Source organism: Trifolium pratense, linkage group LG7 (assembly GCF_020283565.1).
Source record: "Trifolium pratense cultivar HEN17-A07 linkage group LG7, ARS_RC_1.1, whole genome shotgun sequence".
NCBI lineage: Eukaryota > Viridiplantae > Streptophyta > Magnoliopsida > Fabales > Fabaceae > Trifolium > Trifolium pratense.
The window spans coordinates 1,477,627-1,498,194 of NC_060065.1; the positions used below are offsets into that span (position 1 = coordinate 1,477,627).

Genomic DNA, 20,568 nt, shown 5'->3' on the forward strand with positions numbered 1-20,568 from the left:
CCATATTTGTTTCAACCAAAACCCATAAATTCCACTATTTCAAGTTTGCGTACCAGTCGATATTAATTGCAAGTATTTGTGTCCAAGGCTCCAAGCCAATCCTATAATACATCTCAAGCTTCAAAAATTCATCATAACCAAAATTTGGTTAGAGTACATCATAGGCGAGAAAATTCACGAGAACCGTCAATTTTCTACGTTTCCAAAAACTTCAAAATCATTGTATCAACTCCCAATTCATTAATTTCTCTATTATAATGTCAAGCTGTAATGATATTTTTTTTATTAAGAAGTCTAGTGGCAACAAATTCCACTCATAAAGTGGATAAGTTGAATGACCGGAGTTCGAACCCGATCCCTCCATATATAATGCAAAGTCCCTACCAACTGGGTTAAGCTCATGGGACACTGTAATGGTTTTCTTATTGCATTTGATTCATGATTTATTGAATAAAGTACTCAAATATTAAATCGGATTGGTGTTGTAGTTCGAAAATAAATTCCGAATTCTTCCTTTATAAAATTGGATTCGGAAGCTATATTTCGAACTAACATTAAGTTTGAAACGTAATTTTTAAACTGAGTTTAATTTAAGGGTAAAAACATGATTTTAAGGGGCAGTTGAAGCGATTTGGAGAGTCTAAAGACCAAATTTTCTCTCCTAAATTATAGAAGGATGACTCCTCCCGTAGGTTGTATAACCACCATTAACGGAGTCTCTTTAACCCTAATATCCTTTTTTATCCATATTAAATTATTTGAGTTCACATCTTCAAGTAAATTTCTTGCTTCTCCTTCATCTACATATGGTCCATGGCAAGTTGAGGGTTAAAGCGGCGGAGCGGAAGTATGGTCGACGGTATGATGAGAACTTGACAAAAGACAAGTTTTGAGTGATAAAGAACCCCTTTCTGCTTCAAAGTCATGTAATTCTCATCCATATTGCAAGAGTAAAGTGTGGCAAAGCGTCAAAATAAAAATTAGAATGGCTCATGCAGGTCTGAAACCTGCGACATTCACGTAATTAACACAACCCTCTAACCAATTGAGCTCATGGGCCACATGACTTCAAAGTGACTAATAAGTCTAAATGATTGTTTGACTCTTCACAAGCAAAACGAGCTACTCCCTCCGTCCCAAATTATAAGGGAAAAAAGCTCTTTTTTTTTGTCCCAAATTATAAGAGAAAAATCATTTTCAAGAATGTTTTTTTCCTTATTTTCATAAAATTAAATGCAAATTGCATTTAATTTCTTCTCTCTCTCATTTTCTCAATAAACAACAACCAATAAAAATTGTTTTTACATCTTCCTATGCAACTTATTCCAAGGAAAACCCACAAAAACATACTTCAAATTCTCATGTTTTACTTTTTCTTAATAAGTGTGATTTTTTTATTTTCCCTTATAATTTGGGACGGAGGGAGTATGTCATAGAAGGCGCATTGTGATGCATAAGAAAAGGTTGCATGAAAAGAATGATATATGTAACACGTGCATATGTTTGGCACAGAAATGCGTTTATTGCACAACATATTTACTTGTTGCAACATTTTGAGGCAAAAATCATAGTCGCAAGAAAATGAGGTTTGACTTTTGAAATTTTTTGTTTATCCAACAATTTATTAGTATGTTAAATGTGAGTAAAATTATCATATTGAATGAAAAAGTAGATGTTGAATAATATATAAATGTGAAGATTCATATATTTTGTTCATACTAAAATAAGAAAGACGACATTTGTAGCGATTTGCTAAGATCGGAGCCCATAAGTGTTTAAATGTTTGTAATTTTTTTTGCCACAAGAATGGATATGAAATTTCCTTCTTATAAAAGTTTCCCCTCCTCTCAACTTTCCCATCGTATCTAACACATAAGTTCTCCATGTACTCGGATAGCCGTTATTTCAAACTCTCGATTTTCCCTTTGAACTTTCCTTCTTATAGAAGTTCCTATCCTCCTCCTCATTATGAATTTCCCTTCTTCTAGAAGTTCCTCCTTCCGACTTCTCCACCGAGTATCCCTTGAATCACGGAGTTTAGTCCCCTATTAGGTTGTGCTTGGGTTTTCTCCATTGGACATAGTTCAGAGAAATTCTTAGGTGAGTCTTCACCTAAGCATTAATGATTATGCACAACCAGTTATATAATTACAACTCATTAATATATTAAAAAATTATAAGTAATTAATAGTGTAGTAATTAAACATACATGTGCACTTTATAATTTATTTCCACGCTCTTTTTTTTTTACATATACTAAGCTTTCTTTTTATTTTTTTACTAATTGAAATCTTGTATTAATATTAATAAGCTAATTCAATTAGTTTATATTTTATTATTTTTCTCTCATTTTATTTTTGTTATCTTACTTGAAAATAATTAAATATTTTTATAGCACTTTATATTAATAAGATAATTCAACAATTAATTTACTAAATAATACAAATTTAATTATCTAGCTTATCGATTTTAAGCTACCTTATAATTTATACTATATAAGTTTGTTTATCAACTATTCACTATTTTTTTATCCAACAAATTCTTAATAGTTTGGAGTTTTGCACAATCCCTAAGTTTTCAAAAAGTACAAAAATAATAATGAATAAAGATAAGGTACCAAATGTTAGTTGGTTCAGTGGTGATTGACGCTGAACTTGGTAGGGAGGATCACGGTTCGATCCCCCACAACTACATTTGTGTGGGGACTGGAACCACTTGATGTCAGAACTCGCCCCGAACTTTGGACTACTAGAGTATATTCTTTGGTACCGAACTCGTATTATTGGGAACTGCAATTTCATACACAAAATTGTTTGAAATATAAATTATGTAAATATAAGTTATGGTATCAAAATATGATAAGAAATTATACTTAACAAATATTTAACAATGTATTAATCATCGATGTGTTCACATAAAAATAATTGAAACATAAAAATTAAAAACAAAAGAGAGAGCTTAGCTGGAAAAAAAAGAGCAATTAGAAAGAAAAAAATTAAAGTGCACAAAACATTTTTTTTTATAACTCATTTTTTTCTTTACTTATTTATAAAGATATAATTATTTGTAATTATTTAATATATCAATGAGTTCTAATTATGTCATTGATTGTGCCTAATAATTAATGCTTAGATGAGGTCTAAAAATTTCTCCAATAGTTCAAATATTTAATTTTATATATAAGTGCCCAAATAAAATATAATTGTTCATATTTAATATTTTAAGGTTTTCTTTTGTTTTCACCTTCTGATATCTAGGGGAAGTGGGCCCTAGTAGTCTAGAGTTCGGGGTGAATTTTGGCATCAAGTGGTTCCAGTCCCCTCTCAAATATAGTTGCGGGGATCGAACCATGGTCCTCCATATACTATTTTAAGGTTTTAAATAAATATGTAGTGTCCAACTTTGTATGATTAGTTTAAATTCAATATAATCCCTTAAACCCCTCGTAACCAAAAAAAAAAAGTATGATAAAATATATATTGCAATTTGAATAAATAATCCATCAGTCAAACCTACATAAAGTTTCATATGATAAAAAAATAATGGTAACCATACAATATGACATTTTTTTATTGAAAATTTTATACCGAGACAAAGACAAGTAATAAACATCCAACATTAAGTTAGTTTAAGCGAATTGAAATCAAACCCCTTAATTATGTTGTGTCACGAGGAGGTGGTCAGAGAATCATCCGCACTAGATTTAAGAATAGGTGAACAACTATACTTGTACTGTTGTTGTTGTGCTTAACGGGATCCGCCGCTTGACGCCCTAATCACTTTTGTCAGGAAAATTTTCGATACAATAAGTCGGTCGAATCATTGACTCTGATATCACTGTTGGATCACGATGGGAAAGTCGGGGGATCATCCACATTGAATTTTAAGAACAACTCACTTCTACAAGTAAGCTGGACACCACACTTTTACCCAAAACTTTAAGGTGTTATGTTTATGAGTCATCTTACTTATAAAGTGTTTAACCTCCACTTTTCTAACTAATATGAGACTTAATTCAGACTTGCCACAACAAATTAATACCTTTATTTCATATCTTGTGTGTGAAAAATTGTGATTGAGATATGAGGTAGTCTCAATAAAAGTTAATCAAATTTTTAATGGAAATTATCATCGACAAAACTAATCACTTACTACAAATGTGATTTTTTATTTATTTTTAATAAAAGACAAGTATGAAACAAAAGATACACATTGAAGAAAAGTTTTGTCAAGAAAAGTAAAGAATACTCCAAAGTAACTTTCCTAAAAGATGCTACCACTTACTAGCCATGCATACGACTAAAAGACCCAATTAGGTTTCAAAAGGGATTAAGGACATTGAAAATTATTTGTGCGCTTGCCTTAAAAGTTCAAGGCCCTAAATTTTTTTTTGTGTGTGTGACTTCCTCGAGCCTTCGTTGATTATTAAGAGACAATAAAAACCAAATTCCACGTGTTACTGTTTCATGTACAGAAAGCAAATGACCCAAAAAGAAGGTTTTATATATCAAACAAAACATGAGACAGAGATTGAGGGGGAGAAACATCTAGGAACACGTCTAATGATAAAAATTACGTAAATAATCTTATTTTGCTGCCGTCATATATATATATATATATATATATATATATATATATATATATATATATATATATATATATATATATATATATATATATATATGATACTCTCCGGTGACTGGTCCATAGACTCATAAAATAGGGTTTTTATATACAAGCAACAATTTCTTGGTAATTGAATAATAAATGTATCTACTTTATATTATAGATATACATTGGATATATTATTTATTGTTAATCTTTCTTTTAAAAGTAAGTCAATTATTTAATAGAAAAAACGAATTGTTGTTTATGTATAAATAAAAACATGTGGGCAAAAAAAAAAAAACTAACATTAATAATAGTATAATACTGTGAAGCAGGACCGTATACGAGTAGGGTGAAGAGGACGACCATCCTAGGTCACTAAAAATTAAGGGTGTCTATTATCCTATAAATTGGGATATTCTTGATGCTAAATCCAACAATATTTTAATTGAAAATGAGTTTATAAAGACTTGAATCTCACATTCTCCCAAGGATAATATTTCTAGACATTTTTCATTTTTTATTTTTTTAGAACGTAGTAAATTAGTAATGGATAAACTTTTGAAAGAAAATGGTTGGTTTACTCTAAACATGTGGATAAAAATATCGTTTTTGTTATAAATTGTTCACTATATAAAAGTCATAGGGTTTTTTTAGCAAACGATGGAGTCAATGATTAGAATTATCTAAAAAATGTTAGTAGGAATTATTTTATATGAGTATTTTAATATTAAATAAAAAATTTAATGTTTTTTTAAAATTTAAATCACTTATACTATTTAATAATTAGACCCAAATTATGAATTCGCTCATAAACCATCAACATTATAACAACGGCTGCCGTGAAGGTGTGAACTATGAATTTTTTTTTGTACAAATAATTGTGTGAATGTATATGTGGAAAATCGTAACTATAAGACAAAATTATTCTTATTTATTTTACACTTAAAGTCGAAAGATAATAGATTCTCATACAGTATTCATTCATACACCTTTTTTTATTTTATCAAATTCATATACACCTTTTTTTTATGATTCATATACACCTGTTTAGTTTGTTGGTTAACTAAACACTTGTCAATTTCTTAGTTTTTTTAAGGTAAGATAAATTCAACAGAGAAACCCAAGGGAATTACAACAAATGTGTTGGACCATCCCAAAACAACATATTAAAGAAAATAACTGCAAGGTTAAAACTATGAGCATCAAAATACATGTATAAGAGCCATATATGTGTCGATTAATGCGTTTGAAGATATTAAGAAAATTTGGTAGTAGTTAAAGAGAGAAGAATGATAATGAAGTCAATAGTTTCGTAATTACCTTCCTTAGCATAAAAAACCAACAAACTAACAGTTTACGTTTCAAAAAAAATATAACATACATCCAATTTGTGAATTACATTTAGTTTTTTTTTCTCTAAATTATCATCCGAAGAATTAAAGGTATTTATCTAACAACCAATGAAAATAAACCACATAAGTAAATTTGCATGTGGTACCCCACGAACAATATATACTTAACTTATATAGGTCGTGTGCAAATCTACTTATGTGACTTGTTTTTATTGATTGTTGGATAAAATCCCAATTATATGTATGCTCAACTTAAGTTTTTCTTAAGACTATGTGTCAAAGAAAAAAGACTATGTAATTGTTATGTTCAATAGTTGTCACTAGGTTTACTAGTCAGCAGCCAGTATGCTCAACTTATTTTCATTAGTCGTCGGATAAAACCCCAATTATCATGTATGCTCAACTTAAATTTTTCTTAAGACTATGTCTCAAAGAAAAAAGACTATGCTAGTCAGCAGCCAGTCCAATCCAAGTGGAGGATGGTCAAAAGATACACTATACTCCAAGCAACAACAACCAAGAATAATATAATCCCCATGATTAATTAAGAGATTAATTAAGATTAGATGAATTAATGGAATAGAAAGGCACATGCCATATGATCACACTCACTCTTTTTATCTTATATATAGCCAAGCATGCTAATTCCTAACATTAAACTTCAAAAGAAGAGTGAGACACAAAGCCAAAACTTCATTAATTTAGCATAATGGAGGAAGTGGTGGAAATGGAAATAGTGAAAAAACAGAGTTCTCCAACCATTTCAACTTCACCACTTCAACTTAATCATCAAATACATTCTCCTAATAATTCAATGAGCTTTCCCAAAAGTCCTTTTGGTTCTCGTTTTATGAACACTCCTTTAGCTAGTCCAATGAAGAAAGCCATTGAAAACATCTTTGAAGAAGTTGGTCACTTCACCAAGTTTGATCCACAAGATGATTGGCTTCCAATCACTGCTTGTAGGAAAGGAAACGCTTACTATGCTGCTTTTCATTTGCTTTGTTCAGGAATTGGATTTCAAGCACTTGTTCTTCCCTTGGCCTTTACCATTCTTGGCTGGTGAGTTTTACTATTGAATTAATAAATACTAGTGTGCATACGGGCATGCTTGTTCGATTTTCTCAAATGAACATTATGATCGACCAACCTTTATCATAGCGATAATTATATTTGAATTTTTGGACGAAACTTTATCATTAAGATTCTAACAAATGGGAGCTTCTACGGTAAATATGAAAAATTTCAATATACTGGTACATTAGATGAATTAAATAATTTAGCGATATATTTTATAGATAAAAAAACTATTTGTCGATTATTGTATTTCAGAGATGATAATTTCATAAGAAAAAACATTGATGCAGGAGTTTGGGAATAATATGTCTGTGTGTGGCTTTCATATGGCAGCTATACACATTATGGTTACTCATTCAGCTTCACGAATCGGACTCAGGTGTTCGTCATAGCAGATACCTCAAACTTGCTATGGCAGCATTTGGTAAGTTCTGTTAATTTTTGTGTGTATTATGACAGAAAATTTGAAAAATAGAAATAAAATTATCAGCAGGGCAAGAATAAATATATAAATTTTATTTATTATTATACACATCAGAACATTCTCATGCAGAGTCTCTCTTCTTAACAAGTGCAGGTAACTTCATAAATAAAATTACAATTTGTACATAATAAACTTCTTTTTTATTTTTGTTCTAATAAAACTTCAGTTCTTCAAAATTATTACCATGCTGATATATTCATTTTTAGAATAGAATATACAAACAAAAATATTGGGCTCAAGTGGTTAAGGAGAGTCCCCTAAAACGAATCGTTTGGAAGAACTCATATTTGATTCCTAATTCAACAATTATTGGTCAAACTTTACTTACCTCGTATTCTCCTGAAAAATCAGAGGGTTAACACCAAAAGAATAAATTAACAGGAGTCTGGAATATCCAACATTCAATTATTTAATAAAGCATCATTTTTAGTATTCAATTATTTTTAAGTAAATTTAAAATAATTTTGACAACATGGTATCAGTAACCAACAAAATTTTTAAGATACCAAAAAATTTTCCAAAAATATCATATAATTGCACATCCAATTAAATATATTGTATAATTTGATTGAATATGTGTAAAGAAATATTATACAGAAGTATCCACAAATTAAATCATATATATTACATCATGATTTGCATAAAAAAATACATTACATCAAGGTGTTAGATAAAAAGATTAATAAACTTTAAAATGATAGGTTTATAGTAGAAAAACAATATGTTAGCACATTTTTTTAATTCTTTTTTTCACTAAATGTTATCACCTTTTTTTGACAGTAACTATGTCTGCACTTGTCTCCCTCTAATCTAGCATTTGTGCTTGACTTTGATAAACTTTATTTTCAACTTACCTTTCTAAAGTGTATGTCCACTATATTTTAGTTATATGTGTTGTACAAGGTTGGACCATAATTTTGATAACATGAACAGAGAAAAGTAGAAGAAAATTTAATTTGAAATTCCCTAGTTATAGTGATCATTATTTGCTCAATCAAACCAAAGACAAAATTGAATCCATGCATGTTATCATCTGAGTATATTGACAAGTCAAAAGATAAATGAAATTGCAGGAGAAAAGCTAGGAAAAATACTGGCACTCTTCCCTATCCAGTATTTATCTGCTGGAACATGTGTGACACTGATTATGATTGGAGGTGGCACAATGAAGATTTTCTTTCACATTATGTGTGGAGATTCATGCAGTTTATATAAACTCAAAACCATAGAGTGGTATTTGGTATTTACTGTGGCTGCCATTTTGCTTGCTCAGCTTCCAAACCTTAATTCAATTGCAGGGGTTTCTCTGATAGGAGCTATCACAGCTGTTAGTTACTGTACTATGATATGGATTGTGTCTGTATACCAGGGTAGGTTACCTAATGTGTCCTATGAACCACCAAGGGGACAATCACAGGCTACAAGGATTTTTAGTGTTTTGAATGCACTTGGCATTATTGCCTTTGCTTTTAGAGGTCACAATCTTGTACTAGAAATACAGGTATTTTTGTAGAAAAAACATGGTCATGTAGATTGTCAAACATTTTGATTTTTCTTTAACAATTATAAGCATCTGTGATGTGGCAGGGAACTATTAGTTCAGATTCTAAGAATCCATCACGATTGGCAATGTGGAAAGGGGTTATGTTTGCTTATCTAGTCATTGCCTTTTGTTTGTTTCCCCTAGCCATTGGAGGATATTGGGCCTATGGAAATTTAGTAAGTGTAGTGTAAGTGCTTTTTCACCCCTAATATCATATTTCAGATGTACACATTGGAAAGAAAAAGAAAACATTTTGAGTCATCTAAATGTTTATTTTCAGACAAAATAACAGTTTTCTCATGTCCAAATGTGTACTTCTGAAATCATGTGTAATTTTTCAGAAACTTGAGGTGGAAAAGCTGACCCCTTTCAAAAATTAGCTTAGCAAGGGACCATAGAATCTAATCAATAACTTTGGTGCTATTTGATGACAGATACCTTCCAATGGAGGAATGCTAAGTGCTTTACAGAAATACCATGAACATGATACATCAAAGTTTATCATCGCTTTGACAAGCTTGCTGGTTGTGATCAACAGCCTCAGTTCCTTCCAAATTTATGCAATGCCTGTATTTGACAATCTAGAATTCAGATACACCAGCAAATGGAACAAACCTTGCCCGAGGTGGCTGCGAATAGCCTTCAGAGGTCTCTTCGGCTGCCTGGCGTTTTTCATTTCTGTAGCTTTACCATTCTTGCCAAGCTTAGCAGGCCTCATTGGAGGTATCGCTCTGCCAATAACCTTAGCTTATCCCTGTTTCATGTGGATAGTGATTAAGAAACCAAAAAAGTGTAGCACAACTTGGTACCTAAACTGGACGCTCGGAGCAGTTGGGATGATTCTAAGTGTACTAGTTGTAACGGGAGCCATTTGGAGCATGGTAGCTATAGGCATCCCGATCCACTTCTTCAATCCATAGTAGTAACATTAAATTATACTATTCTCTATCAGTACCCTGTAAGTTTTATTTTTCTTTCAATTGTAACCAAAAAAAAATCACTACCTCAGAAGTTTTTTTTTTTGAATTAAGAATAAAATATTGTTAAAGTATTTGTAAAAAAATTATGTATCATGGTAAACACTTGTCCCGTAACAATTTAAGACCATTTAATTAGAAATTTTGATTAAAAATATTTAGGGTAATTTGATTAAAAATATTTAGAGTAATTCAGTAAATTTGATAATAATTAATTAAATTTATTAACTTATTGTTGCTAAAATTGACGAAAATTTAAATAGGATAAGATTTTACATTTTTAGTGGAACAAAAAGTCGATTACGATAATTAAATTAGAAATTTTATTAGGAATGTTTATGATAATTTAGTAATTTGATAGTAATTAACTTTATAATATATTTTTTTATAATGATTAGCTTTATTATGTTTTTTATATGAATTATCTTTATTTGTCAAAAAACTTTATTATATTATTTGTCAAAAAAAAACTTTGTTATCTATTTTTTTATTCGAAAAAAACTTTATTATATATTTTTTATTTTTTATTTCTCGCTATTTTTATGTATGGATTCATATAAGATCTTTTTTGTATTCATCTTATTCTTTCTTATTTTATTTTTGTATTTATCTTATTATTTCTATTTTTTGTTTGTAAAATTACAATGAAGGATACAAAACATGGAATGTGGTTAATCTTACTATGGATAAATTAGTAAATTTGGTAGTAATCGATTTTAATATATTAGTAATAGATTTTTCTTATATTTAAAACCGGAGATATTAGAGGTAACTGTCATTTTAAATATTTACTATTTACGAAAACAAACAAAAACTAACATTTAACAAAAACATTTAACAGAAGTGTTTGATTTCTCAATCATTTCCAAAAATGATACATGTAATCACAATCCGCAAGCATGTATTTTGTGAGGATTGCATGATTCAATGGATGGAATCAATTATTTCGAATAAGCGTATTTCTGATAAACAGTGTCCCAATTGTAATGAAGATATAGGTATGAATACAATTTTTGCAACTCTCATTGATCCTAAATCAGTAAAAGTCAAGAGGTTGTTTCAACTTCTTAAGAGTTCTTCAGTACTGAAATCGGTAATAGTGTCCAAGTTTTCTAAACTGCCGAGGTGGATGGAGAAACCTCTTAAGAAAGCAGGCTTCGAAGTTTTGATTTTGGATGCAAAGTCAAACTTAAATGATAGACTTGAAGTGGCAAAAAAATTTCTAGAATTATACAAGGACAAAGATAAGCAGGACGAAGATGAACAGGACGATGATAAACTTCTAGAATTAAAAGAGGACGAAGATGAACCAGACGATGATAAATTTCCATATCGACTAATAAAGAGGACTGACATTAATCTGAAAATCTCAAATTCAAACGACTAATAAAGCAAAAAACATATTATAAACAACTTAAAGTTCAAAAGCTAAGTAGTTCAAACTTCAAAACAACTGATAATCGGTAGTTCTAACTCTAACTAGTGAAATAGTGAAGGTGAAGATAAAATAATGAAAAATAATACAAATATATTTTTTGGTTTATATATATACGAGGTTTGCTAACTTAGACTCACCTAAAAACATGAAGGTCTAAGTTAGCAAGGTGCACCTTTTCATTTTGGACAAAAAAATATTGACATTTAGTTATTTTACACTAGAAAACTGAGGGTTAGTTAGGTAAATTTTATTAAATGTTGGTGCACTCATTTGCTAATTTACACCCACTTAATTATAATATATGCAATCTAAATAAACAACATAGGAAATCAAAAAATGACAACTTAAGAAAACATGTTACTCAACTTTGAAAAGATGCATCTTGCTAACTTAGCCCTTCATGTTAAAACATCAAATCAGTTTTACTAAACTACCCTTGGCTTGAAACTATATTAAAATAGTAAAAAATGGTGTTTTTGTCTAAAGTGAAAGGGTGTTTTGTTCGAAAAAAGGAAATGAAAGAAAATAAAATACAAAAGTATATATGAAGAAAAATGAGAGACCAAGAAAATAATTAAAGTTGATGGTGTTACTTGTTTAAAGTTATAACTAGTGGAATTTATAGTTTTTTTTCAAAATATAATGAAAAGTTCTATGTGATTATTTAAAATTTATTTATTTTAAAATTCATTTATTTTATAAATAATTATAAATGTAACACAGGTTAAAATTTATTAGCATTTTGTATTATATATATATATATATATATATATATATATATATTCATTGTCACATGACATACATGATTCTAAAATTCATATTTAATATATGAAGAATGAGGGAGAATGAATTTTTCTGAAAAAGACATTGGTAGTATCATCATGTAGCATGTGTTCTTGTTGATGATTGACATGTATGATCCTAATAGTCATATTTAATATAAGAGAAGTAAACCTCAATTGTGTATGATTTGTTCAAATCTCATGTTTATGATGCAACTCCAGCGTTACGGAGGGACAAACTTAATTAACATAGAGCTGGTAAAATCTAAAATTTAAACAACTAACAAATAAACAGGACCAAGATATTTAACAACACTGAGATAAACAGGACCAAGATAAACAGGATGACAAGAAAAAACGCTTGGTGCTACTTGGAAGTTTTAAGGTTTTGGAAGGTAATATGAATATTTCGGCAGCGCGCAAAGTGTACTTTATGGAAGCTGTCAAAGAACGCGATGAAAGTAGAATATTAAACTTTGCTAACCGCATTCGAGACCATAATGTGAAAGCATAAATTGATCGCTAAAAATAGCGTCGAATCAAGAATCTTGAAGGTGGGGGCAAAGAATAATGAGCGTCGAATCAAGAATCTTGACAATATGGTATCAGTAATCAACAAAATTTTAAGATACCAAAAATTCTCCAAAAATATCGTATACTCCCTCTGTTCTTTTTTAGGTGTCATTTGAGAATCGTATGTCCTATTCATACAATCTACTTTGCATAAAAATATTACATCATCATTTGCATAAAAAAAATATATTACATCAAGATGTTAGATAAAAAAAAATCAACTTTAAAATGATAGGTTTATAGAACAAAACAATATGTTAGCACCTTTTCTTGACAGTAACCAGGTCTGCACTTGTCTCCCTCTAATCTAGCATTTGTGCTTGACATTGATTTGATAAACTTTATTTTTCAACTTACCTTTCTAAAGTGTAAGTCCATTATATTTTATTTATATGTGTAATGTGTTGTACAAGGTTGCCAGGTTGGACCATAATTTTGATAACATGAACAGAGAAAAGTAGAAGAAAATTTAATTTGAAATTCCCTAGTTAATGATCATTATATGCTAAATCAATATCAACTAGGAAAACCAAAGAGAAAATTGAATCCATGCATGTTATGTTATCATCTGAGTATATTGACAAGTCAAAAGACAAATGAAATTGCAGGTGACAAGCTAAGAAAAATACTGGCACTCTTCCCTATCCAGTATTTATCTGCTGGAACATGTGTGACACTGATTATGATTGGAGGTGGCACAATGAAGATTTTCTTTCAGATTATGTGTGGAGATTCATGCAGTTTATATAAACTCAAAACCATAGAGTGGTATTTGGTATTTACTGTGGCTGCCATTTTGCTTGCTCAGCTTCCAAACCTTAATTCAATTGCAGGGGTTTCTCTGGTAAGAGCTATCACAGCTGTTAGTTATTGTACTATGATATGGATTGTGTCTGTATACCAGGGTAGGTTACCTAATGTGTCCTGTGAACCACCAAGGAGACAATCACAAGCTACAAGGATTTTTAGTGTTTTGAATGCACTTGGCATTATTGCCTTTGCTTTTAGAGGCCACAATCTTGTACTAGAAATACAGGTATTTTTGTAGAAAAAATATGGTCATGTAGATTGTCAAACATTTTGATTTTTCTTTGACAATTATAAGTATTTGTTCCGTGGCAGGGAACTATAAGTTCAGATTCTAAGAATCCATCACGATTGGCAATGTGGAAAGGGGTTATGTTTGCTTATCTAGTCATTGCCTTTTGTTTGTTTCCCCTAGCCATTGGAGGATATTGGGCCTATGGAAATTTAGCAAGTGTAGTGTAAGTGCTTTTTCAACTGGGAAGGGACTTTTTTCACCCCTAATACCAGATTTCAGATGTACACATTGGAAAGAAAAAGAAAAGATTTTGAGTCATCTAAATGTTTATTTTCAGACAAAATAACTGTTTTGTCATGTCCAAATCATGTGTAAATTTTTTAGAAACTTGAGGTGGAAAAGCTGGTCCCTTTCAAAAGTTAGCTTAACAAGGGACCATAGAATCTAATTAATACTTTGGTGCAATTTGATGACAGATACCTTCCAATGGAGGAATGTTAAGTGCTTTGCAGAAATACCATGAACATGATACATCAAAGTTTATCATCGCTTTAACAAGCTGGTTGTGATCAACAGCCTCAGTTCCTTCCAAATTTATGCAATGCCTGTATTTGACAATCTAGAATTCAGATACACCAGCAAATGGAACAAACCTTGCCCGAGGTGGCTGCGAATAGCTTTCCGAGGTCTCTTCGGCTGCCTGGCATTTTTTATTTCTGTAGCATGACCATTCTTGCCAAGTTTAGCAGGTCTCATTGGAGGTGTTGCTCTGCCAATAACCTTAGCTTATCCCTGTTTCATGTGGATAGTGATTAAGAAACCAAAAAAGCATAGCACAACTTGGTACCTAAACTGGACGCTTGGAGCAGTTGGGATGATTCTAAGTGTATTGGTTGTAACAGTAGCCATTTGGAGCATGGTAGCTATAGGCATTCCGATACGCTTCTTTAATCCATAGTAGTAACATTAAATTATACTATTCTCTATCACTACCCTGTAAGTTTTATTTTTCTTTCTATTGTAACCCAAAAAAAAAAATCACTACCTCAGAAGTTCATTTGGCAGCATTTGCTAGGGTTTCTCGGACAAGCATGTGAAGCAACACACACACACACATACGGGATGTTACCGGTGATCCATTGACCGTTACAGATGAAATTGATACTGTAAAATGCTGCACTTATAGTCACCACAACAACTACTCTATTTTAATTGCTCATGTCATTAATGAATCATAAGACAACTTCATGTAAAATTTGTGGAAATAGAACACAGTTTATATTTGGAATGTGCTAAAAATTAAGCACCTTCTGCATAATATCCAACAGCTATAACTACTCAGCAACTACATTGTCTTTACACAATAATTCACCTGATAGTATTTGAACTTTTGCATGTAAGTTCGCCACACTATCAAAGGGGTCAAAACCTTAATAGTAACTTGCATCAGTTGTACTACGTATACATAAACATAGACAGCCAAAAAGAAATTCAAAATAGATATATGTGACAGGATCCTAGCACAACTAAGTTACACCACCTTCAATAAGGATCAACATGAACCAACTGGATAAGCTTGTTTTGATGAAAAAACACCATTTATGTTCTTTAGTCGACTTGCTATAGGCAGAATCAGAAGTTACACAACTCAATGACGAATGAGGAGCTGGATCAATAGAAAATGCTCTTGAATGGCCAAGACCCTATTCCGGAAAAAAGGTGGTGAGAGAAAAGGAAATTGGGCATAGATCAACCCTTCATACCACTTTACATTGACAACGGAAGAAGCATCCTTCGTTTCTTTTTCCTCGCCAGTCTTACTTGCTTTGTAATTTTCATGCATAAAAGCAATAGCACTGTGACGCAGACTAATATAAAAGCAAGCCGGATATGCTTAAAGTACAAAGAAACAACTGAAAAAACCAAGAAAGCTAAAATAACAAGTTCCCATATTACAAAGACCACCACATCCACCCTGAAACATACAAAGAGTAAACAAAAAAATATCAATATCCATCATATATCATGTTACCCAAAAAGCATCAATAAACAGATAGCCGGCTATCTAACTGTAGAAAGACACCACACCAAAAGTATTATATAAGAAACATAGGGCCTAAAATCAATTGTCATAAACAACTACAACAATAAGTAATCAATCCAAGAGAATAACACATTTGGTCTTTCTTTTTCATTATTCTATAGATAAAAATAACCACATTAAGCCAAGAAAACACCATTATCCAGTTCCATTCCATCTAATAAAAGTAATCAAATATCATCATTCAAGTTTATCCAATTGTATAGTCACCAAAAAACAACACAATTGTCAAAACTAAAATTGGTTAGAACATCCAACATCAGCAAGAAAGAGCTTAATCAGGTGGAGCCAAAGTATTCAGTGAACATTCCTTTCTTACCCTAATTTTTTAATATAATAGGTAAAACTTTATTATGTGTTTGCTTGCAATACACTTTATTGGAGTTCAACAAAAAGTGTACCGATTGATCATTATACGAGGATTCAAAGGCCCAGTAAAACAATAATTAACAGATACACATGTCGTCAAATGAATAAAAAAGATTTAGTATGAAGTCTGAAATATTTTAGAAATTCAGATTGAATACTCAATGCTAGCTTTGCTGATTAGCATACCTCTCATTCTAAACTATTGTGTTAAAATGTGGAACTTAACACTAGAAAGCACTGACTATATACATTTTCTTTTAACAAAGCACTGACTATATACATTAGTTTGCGATAAAATAATTTGATAACATTCCACTCTTCTCGTCTATAGATTACAATCCCCCGAAGTAACTAGTAACTATACCTTTATGTTGCTTTTGTGACCAATGAATCTCAGAACTGATGCCAATTTTCACATCCTCCACTATCAAGACTACGGCCAACAATTCAATGTATGATTGATCATAAAAAGATTGTGCCATTTTCCCATCTATACTCCCTCCAACCTTAATTATAGACCGGATTCATCGGTTATTCAATGAATATGAAAAGTAGACTTCTGCTTATAATTAAGGATGGAGGAAGTATTTGCTAACTGTTCTAAATCCTGGTTAAGAAAACTTTTGAGAACAGCTTATATTCGCCGATAAGTTGGTATTGGTTCGAGGCATAGACAAAATTGACTAAACTCTGATCAATAGACATGTTCTTATGTGCATTTATTTATCGGTTTTCTTTAATGTCATTATCGGGTTTGTTTGTTGTTCTAACAAAAACCTAGCTTATTTTGGTAAACACCTCTTTCCCAATCTTAAGATTAAGCACAACACAACAAACACCCCAACCAAATACAAACAACCAAGCCAGCACGTGCTGCCTACAAATTTATTCTTTTTAATCATATCATAATAACGACAATTACCATCATAAGAAAAATCCAGAGGAAGAACAAAACATTGCAACTTAAAAATTAAAATAAAAAATTGAAATTATTGCGAGAGACAAACAACAAAATTGAAAATTAAAAAAATGGTGGTTTGATTTGGAATAATGAAAAGAGAGGGTAAATAAAAATATTGATGATACCTGGAAGTGGTGATATTGGAAGAAGTAGAAGAGAAGAAGGAGACAGAAGCCCAATCATGTTTGGATCGAATCTGATAATCTCGCAGCTGTTCCGCAAGATTCGATCGCGTTATCATCGTATGCTGCTACCTTCTCTCTCTCTATATCAAACTCTTTTTTATTTTTTCTCTCTCTTAGAATGACGACGACGTCGACTATGGCGACTTTTTCAGAACCAGAAATTAATTTTTCTTTGTTAGTTACAAAGAAGAACCAATCAAGAAGCATCTAATCGATCAAAATTGCTTAATATTTAAGCCCAATTTCAAATTTAATTTTTATGGATCCAGCCTGGCCCGATAAATAAGGACTCACTCATACCACTACCCCTTAAGCCCTAAAAGAGGGTTTATATATAAAAAAAAATAGAGAGTACTCCTATATACTCCTATATAGAAAAATGAATCTATGAACTTAACTCAGTTGGTAGAGGGAGATGATCATCTCCGGTACATTATACTCTCCAGTCAAATCCCAGCCTTTAATTTTATTTTCATTGCAATTTTAATTTTTTATGTAGAAAATGGATGGTTAGATTATTCACTAGACCTCCTGCAGTGGACATCGCACTATATGTGCAGAAGCTCAGATTCGTAATCGGGACACTCCACTTAGTCACCTTTAAAGTGGATTTTATAGCAACTAGGCTACTTGACCAAAAAAAGAAAAGAAAAATGAATGTATTATTGACTTCGTGAGTTTAGTTCAGTCGATATAAACATACATAGAAGTCAGATTTTGAATCTAGACATTTCACTTATTCACATTTAAGATGAAATTTTTGGTTACCGGCCTTGCTGATATAAACAATAATGTATTATGAGATTCAGAATCTCAGATTCTTGGGGAATGAAACCCCTAAACCAGCAAGTGCTCCACTGTTTATCTCTGATTTTTTTATCTTGTTTGGAATAGTTTATTTTTGAGTTTACGCAAAATAACTTATGCAATTAAATAAGCTTTTATGTTAATTCATAAGTTTTCACTAATGAAAACTATATTTTTATAAGTTATTTTCTCATAAAATACCTTGATAAACTTACAATAATACAAAATATCTCATTCTATTTCGTATAAGTTCAAAAATAAATAATTTCAAACGGACTCTAAAAATAGTAAAAAAAAAAAATTGTAGAATTTTTTTTCACCATAAAAAATTAGTAGGGATTATTTTTTACTAATGTAGGACAGAAAAATAATATGTGTATCACTGTTTGTACCACCACTTTGTTTTTTTCACACCCCACTTACCGGGAAAATAAATCGAGGCTTTATTCGAGCTGTGACGTTGAATCTCAACCAGTGTGAGTGTGTGACCATTACGCAGTTGTTAAAACTCCATGGATTCATCCTCAACACGATCGAACGCCGCCGGTGCCGGCGATGCGAAGAAGAGGCTAAATTTCTTGGCACACGCAATGAAACGAAAAGACAGCTTCATTCAATTTTTCGCCATGACTGGAATTCTTCTCCTAAGCATGAGATCTTTGGGTCAAAAGTACAAAATCCATGGACTTCAAGAAGATACATATGCTCTGAGAGAAGAACACAACTCACTCACCGATCGTATAAAAAATATCAAGAGTTCATTGCTTCACGAAGCTTCTCAAGATTCTACTGGACTCTTCGCTTCTCGCCTTCGTAGTCTCTTCAACGAACAGCAGTAATTGTTCTTTCCGTGAGTTATTTCTATCTTACTAGTTTTCGTGTTTGTTAAATCTTTCGAGAAATTATTGTAAACCCTCGTCAATTTTGTGTGATGTTATTTTGCACCTCTTAAATTGTTCTAGTAACTGATATTGAAAATTAGGGTTATGAATAATAGTCTTTGAGGATGATTGTTAAGTTCTATTGCTAGGAATACAGTGTGATTTTCTTGTTGAGGATGTTAAATCTTTGTACTTCAAGCGTGCGTTACTTATAGGAATTTAAAATTCGTATTGAATGTATGTAATGCTCGGTTAGAAGGAATTAACGAAGAATATAAGGGAGGGTTGTAGCCTTGTAGGTGTCATCGACCTAGCAGATTCATGACTTTTTGTTTTTGCATTTAGAAGTTTGAATATTCTTACATTTATATTGAGTGACCTTGTTGGTGCTGCTTAATTTTGCTTGAATTCTGATGTCAAATCGATGTTGCTTCCAGCCATTGCACGGTTGCACTTCAATTGCGCTAAGTTTCTTTGTTATGCAATAATTGAATGGTTTCCAATATATTTTTTGCCATGGCAACCTGGTCTGAACCCTGTAGAGCTTCTGTTTTTCTTTTTTGAAGTTTGAATCCCTAATTCACATTCATATCTTTAAACTTAATTTACTCGGGTTGGTAATTTGAAATAATAATGGATAGTTCTATGAAAACCACACTTATTTAAGTATCCATCCCGTGGTTTGGTTAGTTTGCTCTTTGCCCTTTACCAATGTGTATTTGTTTGGCATGATAGATGCCCCGTTTTCCATTAGCAAATTTTCTCACACACACAGTGCCTCACTTCCCCTCAAATTCACTTTTGTCAGGACAATGAAGATTTGAATAACCTTGTATTTTGGTTCGAGTGCTTAAATTTTTTATTGTCGGCTAGTGTCCCATCATTTTTTCCTGATATGCGATGATGTGGCTCACAGAAGTCCTCCTCACTAAGATCACATGGCACCACAGACTCGCATGTCAACTGAGATTTTTTTTTACATAGCCAAAACCCTCTTCTCCCCTCCCATGCCACCTCATCTCCCTCTCCTTTCATTCCCTCTTCTCTTCTGCATCCCCTCCCTGCCATTCCCTCTTCTCTTCCACTTCTCCTCCCTTGCCCATATTTTACCAGTAAACCAAAATTTGGCTGTAAGCTTGTAACTAATAGATTTTTCAAGCAATAATTTCTCTACAATTTTGCATAGAATTACCATAGTAGCGTGTTAATTCTTTTCTTCCTCTCCTATAGTTCTTAGATCTTTCTTATTCTCATATTTGACAATAACACTCTCAATGGCCACCAAGGTTAACAGAAAAGTTTATGCAGCATCAGGCCATGCTCAATGACTATAACTTTCTTATGCTCAAAGCCCTGCAGGTGGGTCTTGCTTTTCCACTCACTTC

General features: G+C 31.7%; 3 protein-coding genes and 1 pseudogene across 3 annotated transcripts; 3 read left to right on the forward strand and 1 right to left on the reverse strand.

Annotated features, from left to right (window-relative positions):
* Positions 1–6,599: 6,599 nt before the first annotated feature.
* LOC123899300 (lysine histidine transporter-like 8) lies at positions 6,600–10,054 on the forward strand. Its single transcript, XM_045950406.1, has 5 exons — positions 6,600–7,025; positions 7,331–7,464; positions 8,598–9,025; positions 9,112–9,243; positions 9,502–10,054. The coding sequence occupies exons 1-5, from the start codon at positions 6,673–6,675 to the stop codon at positions 9,985–9,987; spliced, it is 1,533 nt and encodes a 510-aa protein (XP_045806362.1). The 5' UTR covers positions 6,600–6,672; the 3' UTR covers positions 9,988–10,054.
* Positions 10,055–13,390: 3,336 nt separating this feature from the next.
* LOC123900006 lies at positions 13,391–14,837 on the forward strand (annotated as a pseudogene).
* Positions 14,838–15,103: 266 nt separating this feature from the next.
* LOC123899302 lies at positions 15,104–17,754 on the reverse strand. Its single transcript, XM_045950407.1, has 2 exons — positions 17,436–17,754; positions 15,104–15,854 (listed from the first exon to the last, which is right to left on the reverse strand). The coding sequence occupies exons 1-2, from the start codon at positions 17,549–17,551 to the stop codon at positions 15,647–15,649; spliced, it is 324 nt and encodes a 107-aa protein (XP_045806363.1). The 5' UTR covers positions 17,552–17,754; the 3' UTR covers positions 15,104–15,646.
* A 980-nt stretch (positions 17,755–18,734) lies between these two features.
* LOC123899303 lies at positions 18,735–19,557 on the forward strand. Its single transcript, XM_045950408.1, has one exon. The coding sequence runs from the start codon at positions 18,815–18,817 to the stop codon at positions 19,139–19,141; it is 327 nt and encodes a 108-aa protein (XP_045806364.1). The 5' UTR covers positions 18,735–18,814; the 3' UTR covers positions 19,142–19,557.
* The last annotated feature ends 1,011 nt before the right edge of the window (positions 19,558–20,568 follow it).